The 19403-nt window shown below is 36.3% G+C and overlaps 1 protein-coding gene across 1 annotated transcript in view; it reads right to left on the reverse strand.

Moving 5' to 3' along the window:
- LOC115426179 (von Willebrand factor A domain-containing protein 7-like) overlaps positions 1 to 1005 on the reverse strand; it is a 32053-nt gene extending 31048 nt beyond the window's left edge. Inside the window, exons 1-2 of the mRNA XM_030144178.1 lie at positions 811 to 1005; positions 69 to 205 (exon numbers count right to left, since the gene is read on the reverse strand). Coding sequence (XP_030000038.1) covers positions 69 to 205; positions 811 to 993 — 320 coding nt within the window. The 5' untranslated portion in view covers positions 994 to 1005. The remainder of the gene's footprint in view (positions 1 to 68; positions 206 to 810) is intronic.
- Positions 1006 to 19403: the final 18398 nt, after the last annotated feature.

A 19403-nucleotide genomic window follows, 5' to 3' on the forward strand; every position in this document is an offset into this window, starting at 1 on the left:
AAATGAAGTTATACACACACACACACACACACACACACACACACACACAGTGCCATTGTTACTCTTACCTGTTGACAAAGTCTCGGTCTACTAATCCGTTCTGCATGTAGATCTCCTGCAGAGCAGCGTGGAACTTGGCCCCGGACACTTCTCCAGTGGCTGTGGGTCCTAAACAGGCCTGGACCAGCTCCTCTGGGGAGGAACCCTGGGGTCAAAGGTCAAAGGTCAAACTTACAGAACAAATACTTCTTTTACAGTTAATTGTCAGTAATTTTATCTCATTTTATTATTATTAGTTGTTTTTTTTACAGTATTAAACTTTAAATTAACAGTTTAATCTCAAATAGAAAAGAAATATTTGTGAAATTATGATACATTTGCAAATTTATTTTAACTGCATTTTTCTGTGAAAAAAAGAAAAAAGTTCTTTTAAAAACTGGAAATTTTATGGTTATCCACAGTTTTTTCGTGTTATTTTCCATTTGACATGTAAAATCACAGTCTGTTTTTGTCATTTCATTGATATTTTCCTGTATCTTAAAAATACAGGAAAAATCTGTCAAATAAACAGTGAAAATTCTGTTCAATTACAGATTTTTTTTACAGTGTGTTTGAATGTTGTTTTTATTTTTTTTTAAATTTTCTCTTGGTGTTTTATGGTGTGCAAATAAATAAATAAATAAATTTGACTTGTTCCATTGGCAGATTTTTTTTTCTTATTTCACATAATAAAAAACCTGCCAGTGGAAGCAGTGACACCGGTCTTGTTCGGATGTGCTTTTCCTCCGGTGTTCCACTTGTCCGTCCTACCGTGGGCTTGAACTGGTGCCCAGCAGCCTCAGCCACAGCCCGACATGTTTCTGTGACTTTTTGCAGCAGAGCCGTTCCTGTGATGCTGACATGAGTGGACGCTCCTCCTCCGATGGGAACGAAGGCCACAGTGGGTCCGGACAGAACCGACGCCAGCAGAACCACGACCAGAACCGAACTCATGATCAAACTACAGGGAACGAAGAAGGAGAAGTGATGAAATACAGGACAGAATCAACTTTTCTACTGATGTACACTCACACTGTCAGAGATTCAGACACTGAACATGTGCAGATGTTTCAAACTGACAGTGTCTTCATGTCCAAATATGGTCACTTGACTCACGTCTTTCCTAAAGTTTTCCAGAACTTTTTTATGTCGTCTTCTGTTCTTCGCATTTATCCTACACGATACTCTAGCCAGTGTTATCTTCTGTACTGCTGAACTTCTGTCTGTCAGTGTTCTCTGAAACATGGTGGAGCACATCTGTGGAATCATCTACGACCTGAACTTCAGTCAACACCTTCTTTATCATAGTTTAAAAAGCAGCTGAAAAGGACTGGCATTTACAGGAAAAAATATAAGGTTTTATATCATTTGATTTGTATATTTGATTTTTTACTTTTAATTATTATTTCAGTTGTATCATATTTTTATTCTTTGTTTCTTTTTTTGTGTATTGTTTATTTCTGGGGAGGTATTTATAGAAGCCTTTTTTGGCTTCTATCCTCTCCTGCACAATGCTGTTACCTGCATGATAATTTTTATTTTTTTCCTTATTGTTTTTTATCTGTAAATAAACATAAATAAATAAATAAAACATAAACAAAACATAAATGAATAAATAAATAAATAAATAAATAACATGAGTAAATAAAAAATAAATAAAACATAAATAATACATAAATAAATACACAAATAAGTAAAACATAAATAATTAAACATAAATAATAAATAAATGAATGAATAAAAACATAAATGATAAATAAATACACAAATAAATAAAACATAAATAACAAATACATAAATAAACAAACCATAAATAATAATAAATAAATAAAACATAAATAATAAATAAATAAAACATAAATAAACAATAAATAAATAAATAAAATTAAATAAAAAAAATACATACAGAAAAATAAATTAATAAAACATAAATAAATAATAAATACATAAATAAATAAAACATAAATAATAGATAAATACATAAATAAATAAATAAAACATAAATATCAATAAATAAAACAAATAATTAATAAATAAAACATAAATAAATACATAAACAAAACATGAATGAATGAATGAATGAATTAATTAATCAATACAAATAAACTTAGAATTCCAGTCCACTCCAGTGATAAGACTTAAAAAGTCTCAGTGTAAACTCAGTCCAGATCTAAACTGAAAATGGCCTGAACATAAACTAACAGTCCAAAGGTTCACACTCATGTACAGACTGTAGGAATGGGCCACTCCTAAACAACACACCCCACCCCTCCCCAATATTTGTCAGTATTTAATGTAAAGATTCAAAAACACTGACATATAACTGTTCCGCTGTATTTGATCTAATTTAACTGACATATATTGAAACACTAAAAACAGAATAATAAAAAATATGAATCGAATATGTTTAATAAAGTAAAATAGCACATGTACAAAATGTAAATATATAATCTGTTTGTTCCCTTCTAATCCACACCACATGTAACTGGGAAACAGCGGGGGTCACTGGACCACACAGTAAGGTTAGATTTGTGCACAGACTTTTTTTCCCCTTTTCTTTTCTTCAAAGAAACACAATAATTGCAGTAATTATTTTGCTGTAATCATAAACTCTAGAAAATCCTGTCATATTTAAATTGAATTTGTGGAGGAAGTGTTTGAAACACCTGCACTGATTAGAATGAAACAGAACAGACCTGGACATAAATGTGCTCATACCTTAGTGCTCGTCCGCTGTGATGACTGGTTCAGTTCAGTCCAGGCCCAGCAGGTCCTTATATACAGGACGCTCAGGGTGTGTTCTGCTCCTTAGCCCTGGTTACCATCATCCTGTCGTAAACTGCTGTGATCCAGTGAACGGGAAAGATGTGTCACAGCTCAACCGACCAGAAACACAAATTAAACCACCCATGACTTCAGATCACTGCCCTGAAATGTGTAAAAACAGACAAGTCTGACTGACACAAGTGAACAGGACGTTATGTAAGAGCTACTTCTATAGCAGGTGTCTTTAAGAGGATATATACAAACCTTAAAGTGTCTTTAAGAGGATATATACTAACCTTAAAGTGTCTTTAAGAGGATATATACTAACCTTAAAGTGTCTTTTACAGTATATATACTAACCTTAAAGTGTTTTTTACAGTATATATACTAACCTTAAAGTGTCTTTAAGAGGATATATACTAACCTTAAAGTGTCTTTAAGAGGATATATACTAACCTTAAAGTGTCTTTAACAGTATATATACTAACCTTAAAGTGTCTTTTACAGTATATATACTAACCTTAAAGTGTCTTTAAGAGGATATATACAAACCTTAAAGTGTCTTTAAGAGGATATATACTAACCTTAAAGTGTCTTTAACAGTATATATACTAACCTTAAAGTGTCTTTAACAGTATATATACTAACCTTAAAGTGTCTTTTACAGTATATATACTAACCTTAAAGTGTCTTTAAGAGGATATATACTAACCTTAAAGTGTCTTTAAGAGTATATATACTAACCTTAAAGTGTCTTTAACAGTATATATACTAACCTTAAAGTGTTTTTTACAGTATATATACTAACCTTAAAGTGTTTTTTACAGTATATATACTAACCTTAAAGTGTCTTTAACAGTATATATATACTAACCTTAAAGTGTTTTTTACAGTATATATACTAACCTTAAAGTGTTTTTTACAGTATATATACTAACCTTAAAGTGTCTTTAACAGTATATATACTAACCTTAAAGTGTCTTTAACAGTATATATACTAACCTTAAAGTGTTTTTTACAGTATATATACTAACCTTAAAGTGTCTTTAACAGTATATATACTAACCTTAAAGTGTTTTTTACAGTATATATACTAACCTTAAAGTGTCTTTTACAGTATATATACTAACCTTAAAGTGTTTTTTACAGTATATATACTAACTTTAAAGTGTTCTTTTACAGTATATATACTAACCTTAAAGTGTTTTTTACAGTATATATACTAACCTTAAAGTGTCTTTTACAGTATATATACTAACCTTAAAGTGTCTTTTACAGTATATATACTAACCTTAAAGTGTCTTTTACAGTATATATACTAACCTTAAAGTGTCTTTCAGAGTATATGAAAGAACCTTAAAGTGTCTTTAAGACTATATATACGAACCTTAAAGTGTCTTTAAGAGTATATATACTAACCTTAAAGTGTCTTTAAGAGTATATATACTAACCTTAAAGTGTCTTTAACAGTATATATACTAACCTTAAAGTGTCTTTTACAGTATATATACTAACCTTAAAGTGTCTTTTACAGTATATATACTAACCTTAAAGTGTCTTTAAGAGTATATATACAAACCTTAAAGTGTCTTTTACAGTATATATACTAACCTTAAAGTGTCTTTAAGAGTATATATACTAACCTTAAAGTGTCTTTAAGAGTATATATACTAACCTTAAAGTGTCTTTTACAGTATATATACTAACCTTAAAGTGTTTTTTACAGTATATATACTAACCTTAAAGTGTCTTTTACAGTATATATACTAACCTTAAAGTGTCTTTTACAGTATATATACTAACCTTAAAGTGTTTTTTACAGTATATATACTAACTTTAAAGTGTTCTTTTACAGTATATATACTAACCTTAAAGTGTTTTTTACAGTATATATACTAACCTTAAAGTGTCTTTTACAGTATATATACTAACCTTAAAGTGTCTTTTACAGTATATATACTAACCTTAAAGTGTCTTTTACAGTATATATACTAACCTTAAAGTGTTTTTTACAGTATATATACTAACCTTAAAGTGTCTTTTACAGTATATATACTAACCTTAAAGTGTCTTTTACAGTATATATACTAACCTTAAAGTGTTTTTTACAGTATATATACTAACTTTAAAGTGTTCTTTTACAGTATATATACTAACTTTAAAGTGTCTTTTAGAAATACTGACTCTGGAATAAATATCCTGTTAAATCACCTTTGAAGGATTGTTTCCTTAATGATTGGAAATTGTCATTTTTAGGTGAAATTAATCCCAGAATTTAGTAAAATTAGTCAGAGATTTTTTTTTTATTAACACATAAAACGCATTTAAATGAAGTTTGAAGACATTTGTGACCAAGTGGTGATTCACAGCACACAAAAGAACCTGAGGAACAGTTCATGGATTAATGTTCAGATTTGATCATCAATGCATGAAGAACCTCCTCTGAATTAAATTACACAGCACGGAGAAAACAGGAGTCAAAGGCCAACTTCCTGCTAATAATAAATGAAGGGATGGGCTCATGTGCTGCTAATAAATCAATCACTGCACTGCTTGAAAAAATAAAAAACAAACTTAGAATTCCAGTCCACTCCAGTGATAAGACTTAAAAAGTCTCAGTGTAAACTCAGTCCAGATCTAAACTGAAAATGGCCTGAACATAAACTAACAGTCCAAAGGTTCACACTCATGTACAGACTGTAGGAATGTGCCCCTCCTAAACAACACACCCCACCCCTCCCCAATATTTGTCAGTATCTAATGTAAAGATTCAAAAACACTGACGTATAACTGTTCCGCTGTATTTAATCTAATTTAACCGACATATATTGAAACACTAAAAACAGAATAATAAAAAATATGAATGTGAATATGTTTAATATAGTAAAATAGCACATGTACAAAATGTAAATATACAATCTGTTTGTTCCCTTCTAATCCAGGGGTGTCAAACATGTGGCCCGGGGGCCAAAACCGGCCCGCCAAAGGTTCCAGTCCGGCCCGCGGGATGAATGTGCAAAGAGCAAAAGTTACACTGAAGATATTCACAACCAAGGATGTCAAACTTGTTTTAGTTCAGGTTCCACATACAGAACAATGTGATCTGAACTAAAATAATAGCATAATAACCTCTAAATAATGACTCCAAATTTTCTTAGTTTAAGGTGAAAAATATAATATGACATTATACCTCTAAATAACGACAACTCCAAATTTTTCTCTTTGTTTTAGTGTAAAAACTTACATTAAATAATGAAAATATTAACATTTACAAACTATCCTGAATGTGAAAAACCTGAAACCTGAAAAGTGAAATTTGAACATTATTCTTCCTGTTATTAAATATTTTTGTGCCTTTGTAGATCCAGTTGGTAATATGCATGTATAAAGGACAAGTTTTCTCAAGAAATTTGCGTTTTTTCAGGTTATTCATATCATTTTTGATTTGATAGTTTGTAAATGTACATATTTTCCGAATTTAATTTTGATTGGACTTAAAGGTCGGGTCTGAGATGTTTTTCTGGAGCATTTTTTATTATATTCCTTAAAGTTCCCTTCACACCCCGATTACAACTAATTAATTAAATGCTCTAACACAAAAATTAAAAAATCAGTCACCTGTGGAACGGTCAGGACTGAAAAAACACCATCCAATCACTTTGAGCGCCCACTGGAAATGATTGAACGGTGATATGTCTGTCAAACTCAACTGCCGTTGGCCCCTCCCCCTCTGTTCGTACCCCTCTTTGCGTTCCCACCAAGGTTATTATCGTTAACGAAAACGAACGAAATGACGAAAACTAAAATTGAAAAAACATTTTCGTTAACTGAAATAAATAAAAACTCTAATTAAAAGAAAAAAACGATAACTAACTGAAACTGTATTGTGAGCTTACAAAACTAACTAAAACGTATAAAAATTATGGATACAATTCCCTTCGTTTTCGTCTTTGTCAGTGTCGGATTGATATCAAATTAATTTATTTGGCTCCAGCAGTTTTAGCTGGTGACACCATACGACACTTCACAGTCTGTCATGTGTGGTCACTGGTGGTTTCCAGTCATCTTCTGGTCCCCACTCTACCTGGAACATACAGACTAAAGCTGGGACACAGCAGCACAGTCCTGTCTGGGGTTTACTGGAGTGATGCATGGGTTGGGTTTTTTTTCTTTTTTTTTCTTTTTGGCGTACTGTGTGTGTGCGCGTGAGTGACAGACAGAGCTGAGCTAAAGTACAGAGTCAAACAAGACTAGCATCCAGGTTAAAACTGGAGAGTTTATCACCATGAAAAGGCCCTCCAAGCCCTGAACTGCACAGTTTAGAAGAGGAGAAAAGAGGAGGATGAAAACTAATCCAATTACAGAGGTATGGAACCTGTTAGAATGGTAAAAAACGTTTGATGTTACAGCTACAGCTAGCTGAACTGAACTGAAGCAAAGTTAGCTAATAATGGAACTGGAGATGATTAAGAGATGAGAGATCTACTAAGGTGTGGTTTACTGATGAGGAACTGGGTTATATATGTTTATAAGTGGTTTATATATGTTTCTATCTGCTTTAACTGCTGGTTAGCTGGTTTATAATAGGTTCCTATCTGCTTTAACTGCTGGTTTATATATGTTCCTATCTGCTTTAACTGCTGGTTAGCTGGTTTATATATGTTTCTGTCTGCTTTAACTGCTGGTTAGCTGGTTTATATATGTTCCTATCTGCTTTAACTGCTGGTTAGCTGGTTTATATATGTTTCTATCTGCTTTAACTGCTGGTTAGCTGGTTTATATATGTTTCTATCTGCTTTAACTGCTGGTTAGCTGGTTATATATGTTTCTATCTGCTTTAACTGCTGGTTAGCTGGTTTATATATGTTTCTATCTGCTTTAACTGCTGGTTAGCTGGTTTATATATGTTTCTATCTGCTTTAACTGCTGGTTAGCTGGTTTATATATGTTTCTGTCTGCTTTAACTGCTGGTTAGCTGGTTATATATGTTTCTATCTGCTTTAACTGCTGGTTAGCTGGTTTATATATGTTTCTATCTGCTTTAACTGCTGGTTAGCTGGTTTATATATGTTTCTATCTGCTTTAACTGCTGGTTAGCTGGTTTATATATGTTTCTATCTGCTTTAACTGCTGGTTAGCTGGTTTATATATGTTTCTATCTGCTTTAACTGCTGGTTAGCTGGTTTATATATGTTTCTGTCTGCTTTAACTGCTGGTTAGCTGGTTATATATGTTTCTGTCTGCTTTAACTGCTGGTTAGCTGGTTTATATATGTTTCTATCTGCTTTAACTGCTGGTTAGCTGGTTTATATATGTTTCTATCTGCTTTAACTGCTGGTTAGCTGGTTTATATATGTTTCTGTCTGCTTTAACTGCTGGTTAGCTGGTTATATATGTTTCTATCTGCTTTAACTGCTGGTTAGCTGGTTTATATATGTTTCTATCTGCTTTAACTGCTGGTTAGCTGGTTTATATATGTTTCTATCTGCTTTAACTGCTGGTTAGCTGGTTTATATATGTTTCTATCTGGTTTAACTGCTGGTTAGCTGGTTTATATATGTTTCTGTCTGCTTTAACTGCTGGCTGCTTTGTGCATCTCCTCTCATGCTTTGCACATCTTCGCATTGTTTCACGTAAGTGACGTTGTGTATGGATTGCACCCCCCCTCAACCTGCTATAGGGAATTTATACATGTACGGTACATTGTGTCTCTGCTCAGTCCATGAGCCGCCCTAACCCGACCCCCAAATAAAGTGTCCAGGGTAGCCCATATCCATGCCTCACTAATTTCTTTGAATAGGATGATGAGGAAGATAAAATATATGAAATAACTAAAACTAATACTAAAACTAAACTAAACTAAACTAAAACTAAGCATTCAGAAAAAAACGATAACTAATAAAAACTAACAAACCTGCTCTAAAAACTAATTAAAACTAACTGAATAAGAGAAAAAAAAGTCAAAACTAATTAAAACTAAACTATAATTAAAAATCCAAAACTATTATAACCTTGGTTCCCACAGGCTGGAGCGCTTGTACAGGAAGTGTAGCCAGAACCTGGTTATATTAGTTCTATTAGGATGGAAAGTTCACCTGTAAACTGTTTAGTCACAACATAAACCAGTAGATAATGTACCGTTAGTCCCATAGGTCTGAACTGGGGCTGTTCTGGAAGAGCGGGGGGGTTAGAGGAGAATGAAGGAGGAATGCATGGATACGTTTTTCCAAGATCTCAGACCCCACCTTTAAACAAAGAGAAAAATAAGGAGTTGTCATTATTTACAGGTTATTATGCTACTGTTTTATCTGTCCGGCCCACTGGAGTCCAATAAGGGCTTAATCTGAACTAAAATGAGTTTGACACCCCTGTTCTAATCTTTACCAAACTGAACTGGGAAACAGCAGCGGTCACTGAACCACACAGTAAGTTTAGATTTGTACTAGGGATGTGACGATATGAAAATTTCATATCATGGTTACTGGGACCAAAATGATCTCAGTTATCATTATTATGCCGATATTGTTGAAATTGTGCTCAAAATGTTCCAAAAGTACTTATAAACATATTGAAATAATTTAACCAAGTTGTATTTTGAAAAATAAATTAATGAATTAAATTAAATAATAGCCACAATGTACTTTCTGTTGGTAGAAACATTCAAATAATAACATGTAAACAATCAAATCTACAAATGTGCATTACAGATGTCACCTTATGGCCACTGTTTGACCATTTTCCATATTAAGTTTGAATTGTTTTAGCTTCTTTTTCATAGATGGATAGATAATGCCTGGAGTGCTGCTGCTTCTCCAGGAAATGAGCAGTACCATGAATTTTCAAAGTGCAGTAATCAAACATGGTTATCATGATAATTAAAATTTAAACGGTAATACTAACCGTCGGGAATTTTACCGGAATTTTAAACAGTCTTTATGGACACTCCAACTATTTTTGAAATCTCCTTTGGTGTGACGAGTGCATTCAGCAAATCACACACTCTTTGACGTTTGCTTTCCTGATTACTCATATGGGCAAAAGTTTGTGAAAAGGTATGGATAATAGTGTTAGGTATGATTATGACATCAGTATATGTTTGGGTTCAAAACAACTGACGTAGTGTCTGCTGAGAAAAAACAACTAAATGTTCATTGTACATTTTGCTTCCCCACCCTGTATATATTCAAAGAAACGCATTAATTGCAGTAATTATTTTGCTGTAATCATAAACACTGGTTGAAAAGTCAAAGGAAATGACCTGTGCATGTGGACTGTGAAATGATGCAGAAGAAGAGAATTTTCTCACAAAATATGAAAACAAATGCTTCAACAGCATTCTCATCTGCAGTCTCATTTTATGAAGAATGAACTATTAACCACCAACGAACCCTCACGTTACATTTATATTACAGAGTAGGCTACCGATACGTAATATGTAATTATATCTACATATGAATTGTATGTCATTCTATATAAATCACACATAAATACCTGTGTTGGTCTGGTGGGGTGGCTGAACACCCCAGAAGGCCAAAGCCACGTCCACCTCCAAGGACAACTGTGCCACACTACATGTGATCCACTCCTGTTGAGTTTAACGAGTACTAGGAGGGAGAAAAAAAAATAAGCTGCCAACTAGAAACTACGAGAACTTAAACAAAAACCCCAGGGGACTAATGCAGGGTTAAGTGTGTGATGCCGGCATCATTTTCAGTATTTGGACCGCTCGTCTTCGACTTTACCATGTTTTAAAATCCTGGATAAACTTTATTCATTCATTTTCTGAACCCATTTATCCTCACTGGGGTCACGGGGGTCACTGGAGCCTGTCCCAGCTACTTACAGGCGAAGGCGGGGTTCACCCTGGACATTTCGCCAGTTCATCACAGACTGAAAATGTAGGGACAAACAATCACTGTCACATTCACACCTATGGACCATTTAGATTAACCAGTTAACCTATCAGTGCATGTGTTTGGATGGTGGGAGGAGCCAGAGTACCAGAGAGAACCCACGCAGACATGGGGAGAACATGCAAACTTCACACAGAAAGGGCCCACCCCCATGGACTAAAGGTCCCACCCCCATGGACTGGTGTTGGAATTGAACCCAGGACCTTCTGTGTGTGAGGCACCAGTGCCATCCACTGCACCACTGTGTCGACCCGGATAAACTTGATAACGTTCCAAATTTGGACTGACTTTGGTTGTTTTGTTCTTAACATTAACTGGTACTTTTGCTTCCATTACTTGAGTACATTGTAGATTACTTGATATACTTAAGTACAGTAAATACTAGATACTTACAGACTTTAACTTGAGTAGTATTTCAGTTGGTGTCTTGAACTTCTACTGAAGTATTTTTTTGGTAGGGTACCTATACTTCTACTCAAGCGTGACTTTCCAGTACTTTATACAACACTGCTGGTGTGTAGTAAGTAGGCCTGTAACGGTACACGTACCGAACCGAACCGTTTCAGTACACACCTGTCCGGTTCGGTACACAGCTGTACCGAAAAAGAAAAAGGAACGAAAGACGTTGTTTGATGCGGAATTTTAAATCTGCGCAAGTTCCACACGGACATATTGAAGGACGCACATTGACCTGAAATACAAAATAACAGCTGAAATAAGGTTAAAAAAAAACAACAAATATGATGTGAACCTGGAGGGAACAGACTGAAGACCCTCCACCATCAGTCCAGTCCAGTTTGGATCAGTTCAGGTTCAGGTGAAAGACGGGGAAAGAAATGGCGATAAGACGGACGTTGTTTGGCCCCTGGGAACTACGGTAGTTCTAAAACACTGACACTGTCTGTCTGTCTGTCTCTCACACACGCTGTATAACAGAGGAATAGAACCTGGAGTTGGACGTTGAAAGTATATAAAGTTTCACGCTAGCGTTTGTTACATTAGTTACGGATCCCCCATCCCCCTGGCTCCGACCAAAAAAACAAACAAAAACAAAACCATCCCCCCAACAAATCGCACCCTGCATGCGCGTGCACACATACAAAGTGTTCTAAACAGTTTGTTCTCTGTCCTAAAATAAATAATTTGGTTAAGTTTTTGTTGTCAAAGTTGCTCTTCAGTTTGTTTAAACAGAATACCAGTTTGTCCTCTTGTTAATGTTGCACTTTATGTGGAATTTTTTTGGTATTTTTCTGCAGAATGTGAACTGACAGAACTGTGATTAGATTTTTGTTGTTTGTTCAAAACTACCTTTCAGGGAAAAGTGCAATACTAATGTTTAAAATACATTTAGCAATATTAATAATTTATTTTATTTTCTATTTGATTTATAGCAGCAGAATTATATTCCTGTTTTTCTATATTCTATTGTGTCCAAAAATTGGGGAAAATTTTTCAAAAATTCATAAATATATTAAAGACATTTTGAGGGGTTTTCTTTCTTCCCATACTGAACCAAAAAAAAAAAAAAAAAAGAACCGTGGCTTTGAAAACTGAAAATGTACCAAACTGAAAATTTTGTGTACCGTTACAGGCCTAGTAGTAAGCACATTTTTGTGTCATGTCTTCATCCATTCCTAATGTCATTTTTTTTGGGTTCTGTGTATTTAAACATTGTAGTGAAAGTCTGGCATCTGGAGTTTGTCGTTCTCCGTGGTCCCTGATGACGAGCAGAGAACAGACTCTTTTATGCAGTCACAGATTTTAGTGATTGCTTCATCACCAAAGCCCATGTCATTTTTTAAAATAATACTCTTACTTTGGTTATTGTGTAGTTTAGTCCTAACTCATGCACATTTGGTATTTGCTCAACAACAGTCTATATCAGGGGTGTCAAACTCATGTTAGTTCAGGGGCCACATACAGCCCAATATGACCTGCAGTGGGCCAGATCATTAAAATAATAACTTAATAGTACATAAATAATATAAATTCCAGAATTTGTATGTATAATTTCTATGTTTTAGAGTGAAAAAAGTAAGATTATATTATTAAAATTCCTACATCTACAAAGTGTCTTTTTAAAAAATATGGAAAACATGAACCATGACCAAAATTAAATTTATTTAGAAAAAAAAAAAGTGCCATTTTACCAATTTATGCCATTATTTGGCCTCAGCTTCTCATTTTTACATGTTCATTACAACGTACAGATCACAGTGGATCTACAAATGCATAAAACATTTATTAACACAATATTGGTAAAATTACTCTTAAATCTCTTAAGACATTTCAGGTTTTTCACATTTTTTGTAAAAGGCTAGTCTGTAAATGTTAACGTTTTTTGGGTAATTTTACTTTTTTTAACACTAAAAGAGAAAAATATGTGTTTTTTGTTATTTACACTTTATTACGATAGTATTTTACTGGTCTGACCCACTTTAGATGGAACTGAACTAAATTTATTTTGACTTCCTTGATTGTTAAAATCTTCAGTGTAATTTTTGTATTTCATTAATTCATCCTGTGGTCCAGATTGGACCCTTTGGCGGGCCGGTTTTGGCCCCTGGGCCGCATGTTTGACACCCCTGGTCTATATAGTAGATGTTGTCCTTGCAGTTTAAGGTAAAAGAGACACGTTACTGAGATAAGATTCACCAAAATTCTCTGGTTGCACTAGCTGTTGGCATGGCTTCATTTGGACTTTCTGAAACATCTGTACACTCAATGCCACCAGAGGACTGAGAGGTACTTTCCCTGTATATGTCATTTATATGATCAGATGAGCATGCCTTATGCTTCCTGGACATGTGAGAATGAAATGATGTTTTTTTTTGTAAAAACGTGCCTACAACCATGTACTGGACATGACACAGCTCTGCCTTCTTAATACGATCAACTGAATGAGACACAAGTTCTTTCACTGTGTGAAAATGGTGCACACATAATGAAAATGCACATTTTAAATCTGAAACAGCGGCTGAAGAAGCTGCATGTGGTGCAGGTTCGTTGTGAACACCAAAGAAATGGCCCTTGAAAGTGGAATGAGCGCTAAATGTTTGTCTACGCTTAGCACCAACGCATTTGAAAATACCAGACTCACTCCTATGGACTGTACAGAGTAGTTCACAACAAGGTTATTATCGTTAACAAAAACTAAGGAAATGACGAAAACTAGAACTGTAAAAACATTTTCATGAACTGAAATAAATAAAAAACATTATTAAAAGAAAAAACGGTAACTAACTGAAACTGTTGTGTGTTTACAAAACTAACTAAAACAGATAAAAATTATGGATAAAAGTCCCTTAGTTTTCGTCTTTGTCAGTGTCGGGTTGATACGAAATCAATTTATTCAAGCAAATTTAGCTCAAGATATTTAATGTGGAGATGGGACTGTTACTCATCTGTAGGAAGCAAACTGGACAGTTAAAACACACACACACACACACACACACACACACACACACACAGATGCTCTGAGTCCTTCCAGTATTATCGTACAGATCTTTACATATTTGCTCCAAATGGAGCAGCCTGCTGTAGAAAATAAAAACAACCAACTCTGTCTGTGGCTTTTGTCTTTTATCACCAAAAATCTGTCCAGTCATCTGTTCCTGTCTGTGGACCACAGGAACATGTGTTTACTGTACCAGGGTTTATAATGAACAGTAGGATACAGAGGGGCACTGAGCTCTACTAGTACGGCCCAGCCACAGGGCCTGGGTTCAGGTTCAGCCCCAGCCCAGGGACCACAGGGCCTGGGTTCAGGTTCAGCCCCAGCCCAGGGACCACGGGGCCTGGGTTCAGGTTCAGCCCCAGCACAGGGACCACAGGGCCTGGGTTCAGGGTCAGCCCCAGCACAGGGACCACAGGGCCTGGGTTCAGGGTCACCTCCAGCACAGGGACCACGGGGCCTGGGTTCAGGGTCAGCCCCAGCCCAGGGACCACGGGGCCTGGGTTCAGGTTCAGCCCCAGCACAGGGACCACGGGGCCTGGGTTCAGGTTCAGCCCCAGCACAGGGACCACGGGGCCTGGGTTCAGGTTCAGCCCCAGCACAGGGACCACAGGGCCTGGGTTCAGGGTCACCTCCAGCACAGGGACCACAGGGCCTGGGTTCAGGGTCAGCCACACCCACCAGGAGTCAACCTTTATTGAATTCTAAAATACAACCAAGGGTTAAAATAACCGGAAGGTGGAGGAAGACGTGTGTGTGTGTGTGTGTGTGTATGTGTGTGTGTGTGTGTGTATGTGTGTGTGTGTGTGTGTGTGTGTGTAGGCAGAGGGCTGGATGCTACTCCTGGTCCTCTGTCTCCACCTAGGGGACAAACAGGCTCATTGTTTCTCAGGGACATCATTGGGTCCCCTAGGTGCTGTGGTCCCCAGCGAGGTTATTATCATTAACGAAAACTAACAAAATGACGAAAACTGGAACTGAAAAAACATTTTCATTAACTGAAATAAATAAAAACTATAATTAAAAGAAAAAAAAACAATAACTAACTGAAACTGTATTGAGTGTTTACAAAACTAACTAAAACGTATAAAAATTATGGGTAAAATTCCCTTAGTTTTCGTCTTTGTAAATGTCGGATTGATATGAAATCAATTTATTTTGTTTGAGCAATTTTAGCTAGCGGCACCATACAGCACTTGACGGTCCGACACTTGTGTTCACTTGTGGTTTCCAGTCGTCTTCTGGTCCCCACTCTACCTGGAAACATGGAGACTAAAGCAGCAGAGTCCTGTCTGGGATTGATTTGAATACGACGGAGAAGATATGAAATAAATAAAACTAAACTAAAACTAAGCATTTAGAAGAAAGCAAAAACTAATAAAAACTAGCAAACCTGCTCTAAAAACTATTTAAAATGAACTGAATTAGAGAAAAAAAAAGTCCAAACTAAATAAAACTAAACTAGAATGAAAAATCCAAAACTATTCGAACCTTGGTCCCCAGCCTGTTCACTCTCTTTCTCTGTCTGCTGGTCTAGTTAGCGTTAGCCTCCAGTCCTCAGATGGTGAGCTGGACTGGAGGGTGCTGCTGACAGTGGGGGGCTACGGCTGTTGTTAGTTGTGCTGTCTTGATATTGTATCAGAATCAGAATCTCTTTATTGTCATTGTACACGTACAACGAAATTGAGGTCGAGCTCTCCAACTTGCCAACTTAGAGCCAGAAATTACAAGGCACGACAAAAGACAGTAGAAGGCACACTTATTTACATTAAGAAAAATAAAAGATAGAGGTATAACTAGGAGGATTTGTAAAAAAAAAAAAAAATATATATATATATATATATATATATATATATATATATATATATATATATACACACACACAGGGTGGGGAAGCAAAATTTACAATGAACATTTGTTTTTTCTCAGCAGACACTACGTCAGTTGTTTTGAACCCAAACATATACTGATGTCATAATCATACCTAACACTATTATCCATACCTTTTCAGAAACTTTTGCCCATATGAGTAATCAGGAAAGCAAACGTCTAAGAGTGTGTGATTTGCTGAATGCACTCGTCACACCAAAGGAGATTTCAGAAATAGTTGGAGTGTCCATAAAGACTGTTTATAATGGAAAGAAGAGAATGACTATGAGCAAAACTATTACCAGAAAGTCTGGAAGATACTATTAAAGAAGAATGGGAGAAGTTGTCACCCCAATATTTGAGGAACACTTGCACAAGTTTCAGGAAGCGTGTGAAGGCAGTTATTGAGAAAGAAGGAGGACACATAGAATAAAAACATTTTCTATTATGGACATTTTCTTGTGGCAAATAAATTCTCATGACTTTCAATAAACTAATTGGTCATACACTGTCTTTCAATCCCTGCCTCAAAATATTGTACATTTTGCTTCCCCACCCTGTGTATATATATATATATATAGAATGTATAAAGGTGCTGTTTGAAGCAGGTAAGTAGTGGGTGCTTAGTTTGTCCGATCTAGTGTTTATTGCAGGTGGGGTGTGTGATGATGGAAATGATGTGAGTGTGTGTGAGGACCAGTGGTCCATGTGGTGGGTGAGATGAACGGCTGCAGGGGTTGGTGATGGATCTCCTGTTCCTTCTGGAATGGTGGAGGTCTGATTATGGGAAGGTAGGTCTGACCAGAATGCTGTGAAGGCTGGGTTTTTGTTTTTTTTAATTCTGTAAGTGGAGACGATCCTGATGTTGTGAATGAGTTCGACTAGTGGAGAAGTTGTGTTTGATGGTTTGGAGTGATACAATTTGGTGAGAAAATGTGGAGACCAGTGGAAGGAGGTGAGTTATGGGTGAGGGTGGAGAACTGAAGTGACTGGTGTGGATGGATGAACCTCCCTCTGCTGCTGGGACGGGGTTAGGGTTATGGTTTGGGTTAGGATTAGGGTCAGGGGTTAGGGCACAGGTGTCAAACATGCGTCCCGGGGGCCAAATCCGGCCCGCCAAAGGGTCCAGTCCGGCCCTTTGGATGAATTTGTGAAATGCAAAAATTACACTAAGATATGAACAGTCCTTTTAGTTCAGGTTCCACATTCAGACCAATTCAATCTCCGGTGGGCAAGACCAGTCAAATACTATCAGAATAACATAGAAATAATGACAACTCCAAATTTTTCTCCTTGTAAATGTAAATATTTTCATGTATTTACACTAAAACAAAGTATAATTTCATAAAAAATGTGAATAACTTGAACAAATATGAGCAACCTGAAACATCTTAAGTATAATTTTACCAATATTCTGCCTGTTATTAAATGTTTTGTGTGTTTGTAGATCCACTGTGATCTGTAAGTTCTAATGTACATGTGGAAATGATAAACTGAGGCAGAATAGTGTTAAAATGACACTTTTTTTTTCAGTTTGTTCATGTTATTCACATCTGTTGAAAGGATAGTTTGTAGATGTAAACCTTTTCATAATCTAAATTTACTTTTTTTGCTCTAAAACAGAGAAAAGTTTGGAGTTGACATTATTTATATATTTTTCTGTTATTATTTTACTGGTTCGGCCCACTGCAGATCAAATTTAGCTGAATGTGGAACTGAACTAACGTGTTTGACAGCCCTGGGTCAGGGTTAGGGTCAGGGGTTAGGGTTAAGGAATAGGGATAACAACCATGATTGCATATTTGAGGATCACAAACTTATTTTAAAAGGCAACAGAAGGTCTTAGAGAGATGAAACCTTGACCCATCCCCTATTTCGGGCTCATGTTTCCAGTGGTGGCACCCCTGTTTCTGTCGGGACTTCTGTTCCGGAAATACAGCGGTTTCATTCCCGAAATGTATCTTGGGAACGGAAGGTTGTAAAAACATGGGACCAAGCCTGGCGTGTTCAGCCACCCCAAATCAGACGCCTCCCACTCCCAAGTCTCTGATGCTTGGTTTCTGAGATATTCCAGGTCAAAGTTCGCCCACTGAAATGAATGGGCATTTGGAAAATTTGATTAAGGGTGAAGCCCCACATGTACAACTCCGTAACCTCACAGGAGCAGGTTTCAGGCCATTTGGAGTCGATTCGACCCTATTTTGAGACGTAGATTTCGTGAAACATAGGTGGCGCTATTGGGTCAGATTTTGACAAAAGGGTTTGATGTGAAGAGTTAAAGGTAACGCACATGCTGACAGTTATCAGAGTAGGACGAGCTGGGTGGAGTGTAATGCTGTGTAAGTTAGGAGATGCTGTTGCATCAATCAAATAAATAAAGTGTTCTAATTATTATGAATCGAAAAATAATATGAATATAGAATTATATTAAAAATGTGACGTTTGAGAAGGAGTCGAGTCTTTTGAACGGCTCCTTTAAGTGAACGATAAAAACCGATTCACAGTTGTGAGCCTGTTCATTTACGAGCTGTTCTTATATTTAAATTACCCACACTGCCTTCATGCTTCACCTGTGTGTCCATGAGTCTGAGCTGTCCACGCTGCCTTCACCTGAACCACCAATGACAGCCAAGTTTGAGTTGTCCGCAGCACAAACCATTCACTTAAATGCAGCTATGTGTGCAGCTAACTTAGGGAAGGAGTTATCAGCTACCGAAGGGGGAGGAGTTAGCGCTGCCTGAGTCCGACTGACTGGAGCCACATTTATCGCTGTACCAGGGAAGAGGAAATAGTCATGACTGAAAAAAATGCAGATGTGGGATTAAAGCTTTAACGTATGATGAGGCATTTTTACACTTTTCTTTTGTCATCTTAAAATGCTCCTAATAAGCGTGTCAAACTAAAGTGTAAAAGAAATCCACCAGGTTTTGAAACTCAAAAATGTTTAATTCTCATATATTTCTGATAAAATTCTGACGAATCATTTTATTCGGTCCGAAAGAAATAATTGGCCGAACCTGACTGAGCCGCCTGTCAATCATCCATTACTGCTGTCTCCACATCTGATATGTGTCCCTCTGAATCTGACGCTTCACTGGCGCTGCTCCTCCTGTCACTGACCACAGTCTGTCTAGGATGTGTCAGGATAGAACTGAAATGCACATGTGGAAGGGAAAATCGGATTTATGAACAGAAACAACAACTAAGGGAAACAAACAGGAATCCGATGAAGGATGGAGATAAAAGTCCAGAAGTCTGGTGTACTGGACTGAACAGACAGGTCTGCACAAAGCTCAGCTTTTATGACCACGGGACTCATACAGGTACATGTACATGGTGTCACACAATGTAGGATTATGTAG

Source organism: Sphaeramia orbicularis, chromosome 1 (assembly GCF_902148855.1).
Source record: "Sphaeramia orbicularis chromosome 1, fSphaOr1.1, whole genome shotgun sequence".
NCBI lineage: Eukaryota > Metazoa > Chordata > Actinopteri > Kurtiformes > Apogonidae > Sphaeramia > Sphaeramia orbicularis.